Source organism: Cibotium barometz, chromosome 29 (assembly GCF_041138505.1).
Source record: "Cibotium barometz isolate CiBa-2024 chromosome 29, ASM4113850v1, whole genome shotgun sequence".
In the NCBI taxonomy this organism is placed as follows: domain Eukaryota; kingdom Viridiplantae; phylum Streptophyta; class Polypodiopsida; order Cyatheales; family Cibotiaceae; genus Cibotium; species Cibotium barometz.
This window is the reverse complement of record NC_141074.1, coordinates 50804317-50821835: the sequence shown is the minus strand read 5'-3', so window position 1 is coordinate 50821835 and position 17519 is coordinate 50804317. Positions and strand designations below refer to the sequence as shown.

The window sequence follows — 17519 nt, the reverse complement described above, 5'->3', positions numbered from 1 at the left end:
GATTTACATGCTTTTTCAGACTCAGATTGGGCTGGTTGCTATGTCACAAGAGTGTCCACAAGTGGTTTTTGTTTCATGCTCGGTAGCTCATTCATATCTTGGTTGAGCAAGAAGCAACCTACGGTGGCCACTTCTAGTTGTGAAGCTGAGTACAGGCTACGGTTGAGTGTGTGTGGCTCAGACGGCTTATGGCTGACTTGGGTGTTGGACAGGAGTCTGCCACCTCTATCTTCACTGACAGTCAGAGCGCATTGGCAATTGCGAGAAACCCAGTTTTTCATGCTCGCACAAAGCACATTGAGGTGCATTATCACTATGTCAGGGAGAGACTCTCAGTAGGAGAGATCAGCTTGGCCAATGTGCCAACACAGGACAACCTCGCCGATCTTTTCACAAAGGCGCTTCCTCGTGAGAAGTTTGAAGCTTTCCGCAAAGCTTTGGGCTTGCTCCCCTTTGTGGACTGATCTACTTCGGGCATGGCACTCCCCTATACATGAGTGCCAGCTCTCGTTCACACCATCACTCCCAGGGGGGATTTGTTGCCATATATATATAGGCAGTGATGTGTGTGAACACACTTAGGACCGCCGGGGCACTTTTTCCCTCTTTAGGAGGTTTTTTTCCCCGGCTTGTATATACGCCCATCCTTCTAGGGCTAACTTATCTTTTGTATATTGACACAATCTAATACATTGTGTGTTGTGTGCATTCTTACTTCTTCTTCTCCACGCTTTGTGTGCTTTCCTGCAAACCTAATTCCAACAACTATTACAGGCTTAACTTGAAGGAATCAACACTTTTTTCCTGATTGAATCAGGCACAGCTGTTGATTTATTCTTTAGAGAAGTCTTCAGGATTCTAATTAACTACTCGAGTTCTAAAGCGTATTCCTATTAATCAATTTTATTATTAAAACTCTACTGATTCCAGCCTAACCCCATCCGGCCCATAGGTTAGCCACCAACCACTGGAATAGTAGAACCAAACAAGTACTCACCCACCCATAATTGAATGCCTTTCTTAACTTTTGCTTTAGAAAATAGATACGCACACACTCCTCTTTAAACTTTAACTTATAAAACAATCCATTGACAAACAATTACAGGTTACACATGTCATAACTCAAAATTTCCATTGAGTCTTTGTTTCTTACAAAACAGTATCACTCTCGACTCTCCCTTGAGACCAACGGGTCAACAACGAGATCCAGTTAACAGATTATAATAAACATTGGTCCATCATATAATATCTTCCTCGACATACGCATGGGTATCCTCGACACTGCGAGCCTGTGCATCTCTTGGTTAGAACCCTCCAGGATCCTCCTTAGGTGTCCTGGCACTTCACTCAGGGACCGCTTCGTTGGCCCTTGTCCATCGTATCGGAAGCACACCATTTTAACCATACTGAGGCTGGTCAAGACCTGGGTAGGCTTTGCTGCGTGAGCTGTCCCTTGAACACTCCCCGCCAGCTATTGCAACCGAACTTCCCTTAGAAAACACATATACCAAATGCTCTCTCCAGTATTCTGGTGTAAGACAGTCTTTTAAGAAAACAGGGTTTCCATGCAAGTTTTCAGTTTTGATTTTCTTTTGAATACAATGAGTATATCTTAATTCCGTATCCAAGACTTCTAGATCACAGGACTGGATTCTCAAGCAGAATTCCTCGAATTCTGAATTCTTAATCCTTAGATCAAAATCAAGGGTCTCAACTTAGTTTCAGATTCAGTGGGTGATTTGAGTATAGATTCAGGAACTGGTCACATCGTCATTTCTTGAAACTGACGAAGGAATTACGTCTTGGTCAAAGTCTGCTGATTCAGGTTTTGAGTCTGGAACGGTTCTTCTTGAACTATCTTTATCAAATGGTAATATTTCAATTAATACTTTACTAAATTTAAAACTAATCATTTACCAATATTCATGGGAATTAGTCATAGGATTAAGAGAACTCTTATCTTGATATAAAACTTCTTTTATGCATCATTTTTTTGCATAAAAAACGATATTAGTGAAAGTAACACTTTAACAATTTAAAAAAAATTCTTTTATGCATCCTTTTATGCATAAAAATCAATAATGATAAAAGTAACACTTTTATAATAAAAATTTTCTTTTACGCATAAAAATCCATTTTGATGAAAGTAACACCTTCATAATTAAAAAATATATTCTTTTATGCGCATAAAAAATCCATTTTGATGAAAGTAACACTTTCATAATTAAAAAATATATTCTTTTATGCATAAAAATCCATTTTGATGAAAGTAACACTTTCATAATAAAAAAATTATTCTTTTATGCATAAAAATCCATTTTGATGAAAGTAACTTTCATAATAAAAAAATTATTCTTTTATGTATAAAAATCCATTTTGATGAAAGTAACACTTTCATAATTAAAAAAATTATTCTTTTATGCATAAAAATCTATTTTGATAAAAGTAACACTTTCATAATAAAAAATTATTCTTTTATGCATAAAAATCCATTTTGATGAAAGTAACCCTTTCATAATAAAAAATTTTTTCTTTTATGCATAAAAATCTATTTTGATGAAAGTAACACTTTCATAATAAAAAATTATTCTTTTATCTATAAAAATCCCTTTTGATGAAAGTAACACTTTCATAATAATAATAAAATTATTCTTTTATGCATATTAAAAAAATAATAATCAATATGCATCTTCTATGCATGAAAATGACACTTTTGGAGTATAGAAATGATAGGGATTACTCTTTTAGCATAATAAAAGATTACTTATTTCCAAAAATTTTGCCATAACCTCCTTTATATGGCTGACCATTTTTAAAATTTTCCTACTTAATTTGTCTTAAAAATTAACTCTTTTTCGGCTCAGCAACTCCATTTTGCTGCGGAGTGTATCTGCATATAAACTGTCTCCGAATACCATTCTTCTTTAAAAATTTAGAGAACTCATTGGAGAAGTACTCTCCCCCTCCATCTGACCTTAGGCACTTTACATATTTCCCTGTTTGCTTTTCAACCATAACTCTAAAATTCTGAAAGTGAGTGAACACCTCACCCTTCTCCTTCATGAAGTATACCCACACTTTCCTCGTGTGGTCATCAATAAATGTCACATATAATACCTGTAGCCTCCCATAGACATGGTCTTCGTAGAACCCCATACATCTGAATGCACAACATCTAGTGCATTTCTGCTCACATTTATGTAACGTGGAAATACATGCTTTGTTTGCTTTCCAAATTGGCATGCTTCACATATTTTCTGCATACCTTCAACTTTAAACTTTGGCAGCCCTGTCACAATTCCTTTAGTCTGCATAGACTTCATTCTCTGCACATTCACATGTTCAATTCTTTTATGCCAAATGTCTGTGTCTGCAACAATTCCTGAACCATTTGCAAACATCGTAGCACTCACTTCAGGCATGTTTACATTCAATATAAACATTCTACCCACTCTGTTACCTTTTGCAACCAACCTGCACTTGTCTTTAAAGTCTTCAACATAACAACCATCAGGGTTAAACCGAACCTGCAAACCCTACTCAATCATCTGGCCAACTGAAACCAGATTCTTTGTTATGTTCGGAACATGAAGTACATCTGCAAGGTACTTTACTTTGCCATCCTGCATAGACAATGACACATCTCCAACATGGGCAATTGGATGAGCAGTGTCATCCCCTGTTTCCACAGAACGTGGTCTTTCAAGTTTTAGCTTTTCTGTTCTTGGGCTTAGGTTGCTTGGTGGGCTCACGAGCTAGCTTCCTTGGCTGCTTGAGCTTTTCTGTTCTTGGGCTTAGGTTGCTTGGTGGGCTCACGAGCTAGCTTCCTTGGCTGCTTGAGGATGCATAGTTGTTTTGCTGCAATTTCCCATTTTGCATGTCAGCCTGCTTCTTATAACAATATGCCTGCACATGTCCAGACTTACCACAATAAAAGCATCCACGTGTATCATTATAGTGCCTTTGCCAATTTCCACGACCTCTTTGACTCCCCCTACCTTTGAATTGGCCTCTTCCACCTGCGTGTTGTTGTTGTTATGAATTCTGGGACTGTTGTTGTTGCTGTTTGCTGGCCATAATTTTGATTACTTGTTCGGCCACATCCTTGGCCACGTCCACGGCCTCCTCTACCTCGTCCTCTTCCTGAACTTGTGTAGAAGGCCTGTTGCTCTGAACTGTTTTTGTTTTGTGAAGACTCTTGGTCTTCACCCAAGCTCTTCTCTTCTATAATCAACATAGACACCAAATCTGTGAAATTGGGAATGTTTTCCCAAGTCTAAATAGACGTCTTGAATGCCTTCTATTGTGGCCCGAGACCACGTAGACAGACTTCCATCTTATCATCATCATCTATTGAAACACCAATAGATGCAAGGGATTCCACAATACCCTTGATCTTCAATGCATAGTCATTCACAGACATACTCTTTTTCTCCATAGTATGAAGTTTATTCTTCAACTGTATCTTTCGTGCCTTGGTATTCGTTTCATAGAGTTTTACCAAGGTGTCCCATGCTTCCTTGGGGGACTTGGCATCCTATATGTGCCCAATCATGGTGTCCTGTATACTGATAGAGAGCCAATACATAACTTTTCTGGCTCCTTGGTTCCAATCCTTGAACTCTTTCACATCTGTAGCAGTCCGATTGATCTTCGGTATCTCCGGTGCCTCTTCATGCTCGCCTTCTATGTAGTCCCACCAGTAACCCTTTCCCATCAAGAAATTTGTCAACCTGAACCTCCAAGCATGGAAATTGTTCTTATCAAGCTTGTCAGCAACAATCTGGTTTATGCCATCATTTGACATCTTGCCAGACACACAAATTTACCAGAAACAGCACTCTGGTTTGTCCTACACAAACTGTTGTATTTTCTGCAGTGGTACTGTATTACACTCAAATGTCACAACCAATGACATCAATGTGCATACATACACCCAATGGCAACTGTTGACGTCCTTGCAGCACACACAATGTCTGCACAATCAATCTGTCTTCCTGCAGTTCTTAAAACAGAGTGCTGCAGAGAATCGATGACTTACCCACAGTGCTCGAAATCGCCTGCTTTCTGAAAAATGAAGGTCCTAACGTGCCTAAAACGCGTTTTCGGCCCTAAAAATCCTGCAAAGAAAGCTTTCCTCCCGCGAAGAAAGCTCCTCCTAACTTGCATTCTGTGCAACCACGTTTCCACTTACATCAATCCCAATAGCATCTTTTTCAATAGCATACCATGCTACTCATCTCATCAAATACAACATCTCTACTTACCCTTAATTCACATGTAGCAGGAATATAGCATCTATATCCCTTTTGCTCAAGGGAATACCCAATAAACACATATTTTTTTGCCTTTGGATCCAGCTTAGTACACAACTCATCTGGCACATGCAAATATGCAATACATCCAAAAACTTTCAAGTGAAACGAATCAGGTTTCTTGCCAATAAACTTCTCCTCTGGTGTTACATCATGTATGGCTGCAGAGTAGGAGTCCTGTTCATGATATAAACTTTTGTAGACACAGCCTCAGCCCAATAGCTATGCGGCATATTCTTCTCTGCCCATCAATGCTCGTGCTATCTCTGCAATGTGCCTCTTTTTCCACTTAGTAACTCCATTTTGCTGCGGAGTGTATCTACATGTAAATTGTCTCTGAATGCCATTCTTTCGCAAAAGAAGTTAGAGAACTCATTGGAGAAGTATTATCCCCCTCCATCTCACCTTAGGCACTTCACATGCTTTCCTGCCTATTTTTCAGCCACTCTGAAATTTTGAAAATGAGTGAACACTTCGCTCTTCTCCTTCATGAAATACACTCACACTTTCCTCATGTGGTCTTCATCAATGAATGTTACGTAGTACCTGCAGCCCTCCACCATAGACATAGTCTTCGCAGGACCCCATACATATGAATGCACAATATCTAGTACATTCCTGCTCACATTTCTGTCGTGGAAATACATGCTTCGTTTGCTTTCCAAATTGACATGCTTCACATACTTTCTACATACCTTCAACCTTAAACTTAGGCATCCCTGTCACAATTTCTTTAGTCTGCAGCATAGACTTCATTCTTTGCACATTTACATGCCCAATTCTTTTATGCCAAATGTTTGTATCTGCACAACTCCTGAACCATTTGCAAACATTGCAGCACTCACTTCAGGTATATTTACATTCAATGTAAACATTTTGCCCACTTTGTTGCCTTTTACAACCAACCTGCACTTATCTTTAAAGTCTACATAACAGCCATTAGGGTTAAACTAAACCTGCAAACCCTGCTCAATCATCCGGCTAACTGAAACCAGATTCTTTGTAATGTTTGGAACATGAAGTACATGTGCAAGGTATTTCACCTTACCATCCTGCATAGACAATGGCACATCTCCAACATGGGCAATCAGATGAGCAATGTTATCCCCTATTTCAACAAAACCTGGTCTTACAAGACTCTTCATTTCCTTGAACCACTCACCACCATGACTTGTCATGTGGTTCGAAGCACCTGAATCAACATACCATACATCATCCTTATATGCTGCTACATCATTTCCAGACATAGCATTAACTACATATGTTGCATAACAAACAACCTCTCATTATCCTCATTATTTCTGCTAGAGGATGCATAGTTGTTTTGCTACACTTTTCCATTTCGCATGTCACTCTGCTTCTTATAGCAATCTACCTGCATATGTCCAGGTTTACCACAGTAAAAATAGCCTCATGTATCCTTATGCTACCTTTGCCAATTACCACGACCTCATTGACTCTCCCTGCCTCTCAACTCGCTCCTTTCACCTGTGTGTTGTTGTTGTCAATCCTGGGACTGTTACTACTGCTGACCATAATTCTAATTACCTGTTTGGCCACCACCTTGGCCATGTCCACAACCTCTACCTCTTCCTCTACTTGCACTTGTGTAGAAGGCCTGCTGCTCTGAACTGTTTTTGTTTTGTGAAGATTGTTGATCTTCACCCAAATTCTTCTCTTCAATGATCAGCATTGACACCAAATCTGTGAAGTTGGGAATGTTCTCCCGAGTCTGAATAGACGTCTTGAACACCTTGTATTGTGGCCCGAGACCACGTAGACACACTTTCACCTTATTATCATCAACAGAAACACCAACTAATGTAAGGGATTCCATAATGCCCTTGATCTTCAAGCTTATCTTAACAATCTGATTTATTCCATCATTCGACATCTTGTCTGCAACACAAATTTACCAAAAACAGCACTCTTGTTTGACCTGCACAAACTGTTGTATTCTCTACAGAGAGGTACTCTACTGCACCAAACTGTAACAACCAGCAACAATGACCTCAATTTGCATACATACACCCAATGGCAACTTTAAGACCTCTTTGCAGTACACACAGTGTCTGCACAGCCAATCGCCCTTCCTACAATTCCAAAAATAGAGTTCTGCAAAGAATCGAGACTTACCCACAGTGCCCATGAATGCTGCGAACTGAAAAACGGAGGTCCAACTGGCCCGAAACGCAAGTTCGGCTCGAGAAACCTGGTCCAATGGACAATATAGTTACTTATAGCTCTACTCCCACGAAGAAAGCTCCTCAATCAGAGTTCATTTATCGGTGCCTCTCGAAGAGCTCCCAACAAGGGTGTAGTAGCTAACACAAAGGGAAAATAGTAGATGAAGCTCTTACCCTCGTACCACTTCCTGTGCTTCTCTTGCTTGCCGCTCAACCCTTAGCATGAACCAGACTCTGATACCATGAAAAGATGCAGGGGAGAAGAGAGCTTGAGCTCTTGCAAGCACACACACACTCACACAAACCCTAAAAGAGAACACATAAGGTGAGAGGCTGAAAATTCTTCTTCTTCTTCACACAACAAAAGAGGTCTACCAAGCACATAAAGTGACTAACACACATAATAGCGTATATACAAGCGGTCCATAATGTGAACACACTAACTAGAGTAGGTAGGTGTGGACTAGTCAGTGTAGTCTATCTGTAGAATCCTTGGTGAAGATATGTCGGTGCCAGCTACCAAACCCTCTAGTGATGTAAATGTTGAATGGTCATGCAGGCGTTTCGTGAGTGTTAGCTCATGTTGAGCTGACTAGACATCTCAACAATGGGGAAGTTACAGTTGCAGCTTGAAGGAAAGACCTAACAATGACACATGCTTCACCAAGGCTAAGGTAAGCACCTGGCATGAACACAATTGAAAGTAATGCATGAACAAAAATATGAAATGCACGAACAAAAAATCACAACTTTATCACTCTAATCCACACAAAATGGAGCTTGTAGCTTATATTTTTGGAGTGGATTACGCTCCTAATCACAACTGCTAAGCTATTTCTTAGCTGAATGCTATAAAATCAAAGCCTTTTAGGCTTCAAAATCATGCAAATGACCAACAGAATGAGGTTTTTTCTTTTTCGAAGTATGTAAATAGAATGATCTAACCTAATGCAAAGAAAGCTTCAAAACAAAATAAAAACAAATCCAATACTTCCAAAACTCCAAAACTAAATGTCTTTCTAAGAGTGACCTCCTAATCAATACCAAGAAATATTAGGTAATACAAAGAACTTGGAATGGACAAAAAAACACAGCAAAGCCTAGGGCCAGCGCCAAGTATGTTCAAAGATAATAGCTTTCCTTGGCCTATCCCGAAATAAGTGTCGTTTGGTACTTTTTCATAGAGCTACAAATGTAACTTCCCCTATGGGTGTGCTAACCTAACCTCTCTCCTTGTTGTCACACCGAGGGACTCCAATAGCCATGGAGTGAAGGTAAAGCTTTTTCTTTGTCTAGATGCAGATAGATGGAGACCAATCAAGCAAACCAGCAAGCTATACAAAGATTCAACTAAACACAAGCAAGAGAGAGAGTAGAGAAGAGGGAGAGCTCACTTGTATTCTGTTGTTGCAAGGAAATGACTGTCTATTTTGTTTAAGGCTTATCAACACCTTTCTCTTAAGCTTATCTGACTGCCCCGATTTAGCGAGCTTGATATTGTTTGATCAATGCACTAATTTCTCTCTTTGTTAATTCCAATCAAGAGGACTACTTAGCAAGATAATTTAGCTAGCAATTCCAATCACTTGATTAGTTGCCCAAACCTTGGTACTGATGATCTATTTGGCACTAATTACATGGCTTAATTAGATCTTTGATTTTTTTTCCCGTACACACCCAGGGCCCACTCAAGTGGGTGGAGCCAATTTCCCCTTCCAACAATTAGCCAATTATCATGGTCGGCGGGCAAGGGCCACGCACCATCGGGCAAGAGCCACGAATTAGGCATCCCCCATGACCACCACGATGAGTCGAGCGCTGGAACAACGGAGGGGTCTCGTATGGATCCTCCTATCTCGGGTGATCCACCACCCGAGGAGAAGGAGTCACTCGAGTGTTCAAGGGGCAAGAGTCCGAGCAACTAAACACATCAAGCGAGCATAGGTGTCCCTCTATAACATGAGAGAGCCTAGTGGGACTTGAACTCATAACCTAGAGGTTACAAGTCACAAGCTTTGACCACTACACTAACTCAATTGGGACAATTAGATCTTTGATTGTCATCATAGCATTAACCAATCGCACAAATCAATGCCCAATAACTCCGAAATTAAGACCAATTCTTTAATTATTTGACACAATTCTCTAACTGCATTTGACCAGGTTTTTAAGCATGATTGAGATTACATGAAATTAAATTGTCATGCTTGTTTAGGCCTCAATTCGAAGACAATTAAAACATTAATCATTTTCCAATTTAATGTATAATCACACGAAAGCTTTTTCTTTTTCTTTTCTAATCTAATCTAATTAAACGTTGATCCTAAACTAATCAAGTTAAAATGAAAAGTTTAATAACGAACAAGAAAAATTTAAAAACCTAATCGCACAAAGAAAACGTCTCCATTACACATCTTAAATAGGTTGTAGCACTATCTATACCCTAAATTTCAACAAGAACACAAATTAATCTTATTTTATTACAATTGAATATACTCTAATTAGCTACTCTAAATCGATCAAAATCAACAAATTTACCTAATCTATTTCAAGCTACCAAAAGCTTGTATGACTACCTCGCAAGAAAAGAGAAGAGAAAAGAAAAAAATAGGGGCCTCAATCTAATGGATGGCATTGCCTTAGCAAACCCTAAGTATCAACACATCCACACACACTCAAATAAGGTCACAAGGGAGAGAGTAGAGAGAACACACTCAATATATTGCACAAATAGGAAGATCCTTGTAATTGTCTTGTATATTTCACGGGTCATTTCTTTGTACCTTTCTACCACCCACAAGTGGGGCAGATTGGCTATAGTGCGGGGGCCCTTATAAAGGCCATGATCCACCCGAGTTCAAGTCCCACCGTTGGTCGTGTATGCCCTCGTGTTGCATTCTACCGACGTCAATACACCTCTCTCTCTCTCTCTCTCTCTCTCTCTCTCTCTCTACACCACTGCCATGTGCCATTATAGATTTAGCATCATTTGCCATTTTCCTCCTCATACAAGCTTGACACTCAAGGTGTAAGAACATCCTTTTAAGACAATTAAAATATGCAACACTCCATGTAAATCAAAGTGGTTAACAATCCTCACGACACTACATATATTCTTACTATCCTTTAGGCATTTCCTCAAGCACTTTAGACAGTGACTGTATGCAAGCTCGAGTTAATTGCAACATTCAGTCTAAACTCAAACAGTTAGCAAATGCAAGCTCGGGTTAATGCAACACTCCATGTAATCCAAAGTGGTTAACAATGCTCATGACACTATACTATCCATTAGACATTTCGTCCTCAAGTACTATAACCTTCTTAGATTACTCTTTTCTCAAATGGGCCTTAGAGCCACTCAATCCGTGCCAAATTGTCAAGTCAACTTATTAGAAGCCAAAGAGGCTGGAAGCACTTTTCCCAAATGCATCTCCCAACAAACCATGGGTTCTCTTCCACCATTTCTAGTGTGATGACTTGCTCAACTTCCTCACGTAGATAGAATAAGTTCACTACCAAGACTGACATCTGCAGAGAAACCCGCTCCTTCTTCCCTTTCTGTCAATTTCTCAATGTTAATTCCAACCTTGGTGGCTTGTTTTTTTTGTTCATTTCTTTCACCATCTTAAACTGTACACTTTATATCTTCTTATTTATTTCTTGTTGCTACTCCCACTTTCCTTCTTCCAGACTTCCCATTCTTATAGCATCTCTCTTCTTCTCCTTGCCTTTTCAATCCTCTTGAATATAGGTTTCCACCTCCACAATTCCTTAAGAGGTTAAACAAAATACTAACCAAGAACAAACAAATGCTCATACCAGATCATTTCAAAAACCTAATTACATTCCTAACGCGGTGAGTCTACTTGCATCGCTTCACATCATCACTTACGTATAGGATAGACTATACCCTTTGAACCCCTCACTCACATCATCAACACCCAAGAGTAGGTACATATAATGCATCACTAGGCACTGCTTTATGACTGGTTAAGATAGAAATAGCATGAACCAGATGGCCAAAACTTGGACAAATAATTTAATAGAACTGCATGTCCACTGATGTTACCCAAATCATGAATTCTCTCAAGATGCACATGAAAACTATGCAGAAATAAAGGCATGGAATACCTAAAATGGTTGAAAAACCTTCCTGACATTTCTCACTGCACTTGCTTTAAAATGACTTGCATCAGCCACAAGATAGAACATGCTAACATAAAGGGCATATACGGTAGAGGAACCCATTGTGGTGCCCATAAGTCTTGGACAGGCAATCTTGCCAGTCCAATCTGTCGCCAGCCAAAGTTTCAAGAAATATAAGTAGAATTTCATGAACAAAAGGAAGTCAAACGTGACTGAAGACAATGACTAGGCTACAACAGACAGCATAGGTTACAACAGCCGCACCAAATCACTAAGGTTACGCAGCCAGGACCAGGTACAAAATCATATCGAACATAGTAAATCTTTAAAAAAAACTAGAGAAACTTCGTATACAAAAGTTAAGTCAAATGTGACTTAAAGAAAAAATGACTAGAGCAAAGCAGGAAGTACAAAACATCTCTCCAGTCCCCACCCATCAAACTCTAAAAAATATATCATCACAGCATGGAAGCCCACTCCACTTAAAAGCATTTTCTGTGCACGATTGAAGGGCCTGACTCGTCATACTCCGATTTTGCAATCCACATCTGCATACACCAAAAAACTTGGTCAAACTCAATTGGATGACATTGAGGTAAAAACACTTCAATCCTGTCGGCAACACAAAACATACTACCATAAGCAAAAACCCTCCACTTACTACTGTGAAGCCCACAATATGCTTACAGACAGTATGTGGTGTGTACCTGTTGGAAAGTACTCAAGGAAGCCAGAATGGATCCTCCAATCCAAACACTGTACTTTCTCTCTGGTGGTGCTACCACCTTTATCTTCATGCTGCTGGGGGCAAGTGCAGTGATCTCCTTGCTCATCCGATCCGCAATACCAGGAAACATGGTAGAACCTCCACTGAGCACCACATTTCCATAGAGGTCCTTACGAATGTCCACATCACACTTCATTATAGAATTGTAAGTAGTCTCATGAATACCCGCAGCTTCCATACCAATAAGAGATGGCTGGAAAAGGACTTCTGGGCATCTGAACCGTTCAGCACCAATGGTAATAACCTGCCCATCAGGAAGCTCATAGCTCTTTTCCAAAGAAGAGCTACTTTTGGCTGTTTCGAGCTCCTGCTCAAAATCCAAGGCCACGTAGGCCAATTTCTCCTTCATGTCTCGGACAATTTCCCTCTCTGCAGTGGTGGTGAAAGAATACCCACGCTCTGTGAGAATCTTCATAAGTGCGTCAGTCAAATCACGACCAGCAAGGTCGAGACGAAGGATAGCATGTGGAAGAGCATATCCCTCGTAGATCGGGACAGTATGTGTGACACCATCACCAGAATCAAGCACAATACCTGCATGGACAGAAGCGCCTCTTTAAACACTATTTTTCAAAGTAAAATATATATACCTTCATAAGGTCAGAAAAATCTTAACTTACGAATTGAGAAATTTGAGAAAGAAATAATAGTGAAGAAGGACAAAGACAAAAACAAAGCACTTGAAAGATCAAAAATAAATAAACTAACAAACCTAGCAACTGACGAGAGCAAATCAAAAGATAATATCAGACGAAGACTTTTAATTAAGACATTAACAAAAAAAAACGACAAACAAAAAACAAAAGACAAGAAACAAGAAAACAAAACAAAACAATTACATGAATGAAAGAAACTTTAAAAAATAAAAAATAAAAAACACACACACACAAAAGCATACAGACACTTCTTCTTAATAAGAACTTAAACCTTTTGAGCTGAGATACTAAAAAACAACACAAAATATATTTCAAAGTAAAATATTTAAACTGTTAAGAAACTGTTGCCATCTACAGAACCATGAACTGAATACCTACCAGTTGTCCTTCCACTGGCATAGAGAGAAAGAACAGCCTGGATGGCAACATACATAGCAGGCGCATTGAAAGTGTCAAACATAATTTGTGTCATTTTCTCCCTGTTGGCCTTCGGGTTGAGAGGAGCTTCAGTCAGTAGAACAGGGTGCTCCTCAGGTGCAACTCGAAGCTCATTGTAAAATGTGTGGTGCCAAATCTTCTCCATATCATCCCAATTGGTTACGATGCCATGCTCGATTGGATACTTCAGGGTCAGTATCCCACGTTTAGATTGTGCCTCATCTCCAACATAAGCATCCTTCTGTCCCATACCAACCATGACCCCAGTATGCCGAGGTCTGCCCACAATACTGGGAAATACAGCTCGAGGAGCATCATCTCCGGCAAACCCAGCCTGTTCAAAAATAAAGGAAATTTTAAATAAAGAAAGTACTACTAGTGTTCCAATATCAAAACTGTAAGGCTGCTCTATGCCACACCTTGGTAGACTCTTCATTCAAAATTCTACCATTCTTTCATCTAATAATCAATACCTTTCAGCCAAGGCTCAGGAAGCTTTACCTTCACCATACCAGAACCATTGTCGCAGACAAGAGGTTGCACTTCCTCAACATCTGCCATTTTCTTAGAGAAGTTTCACTCCTGCAAATGATGAAAATCGACAAGTAGTAATACAATCAAAACTAATCTACGAAGCTGCCCGTTGTGAAATGAAAGTTATGAACAAACAAAATCCCACTCAAAAATTAGCATAGATTATTTTCAAAATAAACCGAAGAGCCACTAATACACCCACGTGCAAGTCTGTTTGTGAAACATAAATTCCAACAGCATGATAGACTAAATATATCCCCCCCCCCAAGCATGACATAATTAAAGCGAGACAAACGATGGACACATGTTTAGTGTAGCTGCCTGACACAAATCCCTCTGTGAAATATCAAAGACCAATCTGGATGTTGGGTTAATCAAATGATGTTCTTAAGTTTTAATGCAGAGTACTGTAAGCAATTACAATCACCTAGTCAAAGTTTCTATCATGTAGACTGTTCCGAGACAGGAGTGTACACCCTTGCCAAGAGCTGGAAGATGTATGACCAATAGCAAGACCCAAGATCAGTGTACGCAATTACTGTAAAGGGAAGCCAGGGTATCAATGCTCATCAGGTTCGATGAGAAGAATGGGTTGCAAAAGAATTAACATCCCGATTTCCGAGACTGGGCTAGCTAGCTGTATGTCATACAACTGCATTATCCAGATTGCCTCCATTGAAATGGTTCATCAGACAAAGACCAAAAGATACTGCCAAGCAATACATCTCATGACCGATCAATCAAAAGGTGCTAAAAGTCAAAGGCGAGAGCTTCTCACAGATGAAAGAAAATCAAGAACATAAGATCTAGGACTAGATGTGGTGACTTCAAAGATACCATATTGACCGCCAAATGAACACAACTCCTGGGTTAGCTTCCCACAACACAAAACATGCTTAGTGTAGAGTTACATTGCCTTACTACTGTAGAGTGGCCCTAGCTTAACATAGTAAATCCAAACCAAGCTTATTCAGGTACAGTAGACCTAGCTTACCCATATTGTAGAGTGGCCCTAGCTTAACAAAGCAAATCCAAACCAAGCTTAATCAGGTACAAAACAAAGTACTCTGATATAGCCAAATTTAGCAGATGCATCCAACAAGGCTAAAATGAACAGAACCCTCAGATCAATTTGATGTGCATCAACACACAGACACCAGCAGAAACAAGTACAAGTGCAGCCACTTAAGCTTAGATGAAACTAACACTATCGTGTGGGTGGAGGGCAGCCATTATCTGTGCAGATGAAGCTAAAATGAGCAGGAAGAAATGAATTAGGAGCAAGTATAGGCACATCTCAACCCTAAAATGAAGCTAACAAACAAGCGAAAATGATAACACATCCAGCTTGCTTCTCAAGAAATCTATGTCTATGATAAGGGAACCCTAGTTCACCATAGGATAAGCCTAGCTACTGTTACCTTACCATGAATTAGCTCTAAATAACCTTATGTTTACCGTAATGTTACCCCGACTAAGCCTACCTGCCAATATGTATCCCACGCTCACCATAGTAACCTTAGCCATGTATAAATATCAGTACACAGAAGCTCACTAAGACGAGCAGAAACGTTTAATGAATCCAAATCGAGCAACAATGAGCGGATGTTCCATGACAGAAGAAATTTAGAACAAAAATAAACAGAAAGAAAGGGACAGATGTGAATACAGCCATGAAGGGCAGATAAGAAGCTGAAATGAAAAACCAAAAACAGCTGAGCAGCCTTTAAAAACGTTAAAATGACGCTAAAATGAGAAGGAAACAGTTGATCAGGGCACAGGAAAGTACAGAAAAGCACAGATGAAGCTAGTACGAGAAGAAACACCCGATTAGGTCACAGAAACGAACAGGTAAGCAACAACAGACAACAAAACAGCTGATTAACGCATAGAGCCCAAACAAAGCTGAAACGACGATCAGGGCACAGCTACGACCCAAAAGAAAGGATGAAATAAAGCTATTTGGGGCACAGAAAAGCACAGATGTAACAACAAATGAGAAGAGAGCAGCTGATGAGCACCAAAAATGCACAGACGAAGCTACTAACGAGAAGAGAACAGAAGAGAGAAACCTTAAAAAACAGTCGATCAGGACAAAAACCAGATGCAAACAGATGTGCGAGCGAGGGAAGGTACGTACCAGAAAAGAGAAGGTCGATCTGAGCCGATACGATGCAAGGTATCGGGCTATGGTAGAAGCACAGATGCCTGTCTTCCCCTCTTTGGGAGGAAAAGAGAGAGACTGTGTCTGCAGAGAAGGGCGAGTGTGGAGATATAATAAAGAAGACAGCAAAAAGCCCCCAAGATAAACGACCTTCCTGGCTGAGATCTCTGTGATCTGGACCGTTCAATTCCGCTATCTCGAAATCCATCTGTAAGGTGTTTCTTCCCTTCAATTTAATGGAAAATGAATTGTAAGGTCCCACTAGAAAATCATGCTCCCTCACTACCTCCTCCTCTCAAGGTCTCTATACACACACACACACTCTCTCTCTCTCTCTCTCTCTCCACACACACACACACACACACACCCCAATCCATTGAGTAGCATCTTCTCACTTTACATCCTGTAAAGCATATACCTCTCCTTTCCTTTCCTTCACCTACCCATGCCAAAGAAAAAAAACCCATTTTTAAGTGTTTCCCGCATGCCAAAAATGAGACATGAGACCGAAATTCGATGTTGCCTTCATTTACACAAATCAATTCTTATATTGTGTTAACTTTAGCCCAACATGCATTATCGTTTTGGTTTTGTTTTGATAGATCTGCAGCATTTACCATCAAGAATTAATTGGCTCTCTTTTACATGGTTGGGAAAATGAGCTTTCCAAGCACTAAACGGACTGAGTTTGAGAGAGAAGGAGAGAGAAAACACACCAAAAGTTAGATCAAAGTTAAATTTCAACAAAGTTGGGTTTCAACAAAAACAAGTAAAATTTTCATAGCAACCCTTTGCCCTTAGGGTTTTGTACAAAAATCAATATATGCAAGGAAATTATGAGTGCATATTTATTGAACGGGCAAATATAGTCATTTAATTCAACTAAGGTAAGACTTTAGATTGACAAAACCATTGCCTAGTCAGGCATCTCCTCCAACTGTCCCTTCAAACTACTTGACCCTCACACTTGTGCCCCTCATCCATCGTGCATGCCTACCTTTCATCCATTATAAAACTCACCTATAGTCCATCATGTGACCAATGCATGGAGAGAGAGAGAGAGAGAGAGAGAGAGAGAGAGAGAGAGAGAGAGAGAGAGAGAGAAACTCACCTAAAGTCCCGTAGGTGACCAATGTATGGGGAGAGAGAGAGAGGGGGGGTTCTAAGAGAGAGCTCCTCTATGAGGGTATGAGAGCTCCCTTCCATTGTTTTCTATGGAGCAGAGCTCTTATACTATTTTGTCAAGTACTATTATACTAGTTCGGTTCTGAGAAACCGAGCTAGTTACCGGCC

The 17519-nt window shown here is 39.9% G+C and overlaps 1 protein-coding gene across 1 annotated transcript; it reads right to left on the bottom strand.

The window, feature by feature from the left end:
- Positions 1 to 11953: 11953 nt before the first annotated feature.
- On the bottom strand, positions 11954 to 16281 carry LOC147622324 (actin-like). Its single transcript, XM_086823425.1, has 5 exons — positions 16203 to 16281; positions 14030 to 14110; positions 13469 to 13862; positions 12355 to 12968; positions 11954 to 12195 (listed from the first exon to the last, which is right to left on the bottom strand). The coding sequence occupies exons 2-5, from the start codon at positions 14087 to 14089 to the stop codon at positions 12130 to 12132; spliced, it is 1134 nt and encodes a 377-aa protein (XP_086679551.1). The 5' UTR covers positions 14090 to 14110; positions 16203 to 16281; the 3' UTR covers positions 11954 to 12129.
- Positions 16282 to 17519: the final 1238 nt, after the last annotated feature.

Coding starts and splice junctions, on each gene's coding strand:
- LOC147622324 (XM_086823425.1), bottom strand. CDS start 14,089: ATGGCAGATGTTGAGGAAGTGCAACCTCTTGTCTGCGACAATGGTTCT. Junction 12,969..13,468: donor TGCCAGTGGAAGGACAACTG/GTAGGTATTCAG, acceptor CTGTCCATGCAG/GTATTGTGCTTGATTCTGGT. Junction 12,196..12,354: donor CCTTGAGTACTTTCCAACAG/GTACACACCACA, acceptor TGGTGTATGCAG/ATGTGGATTGCAAAATCGGA.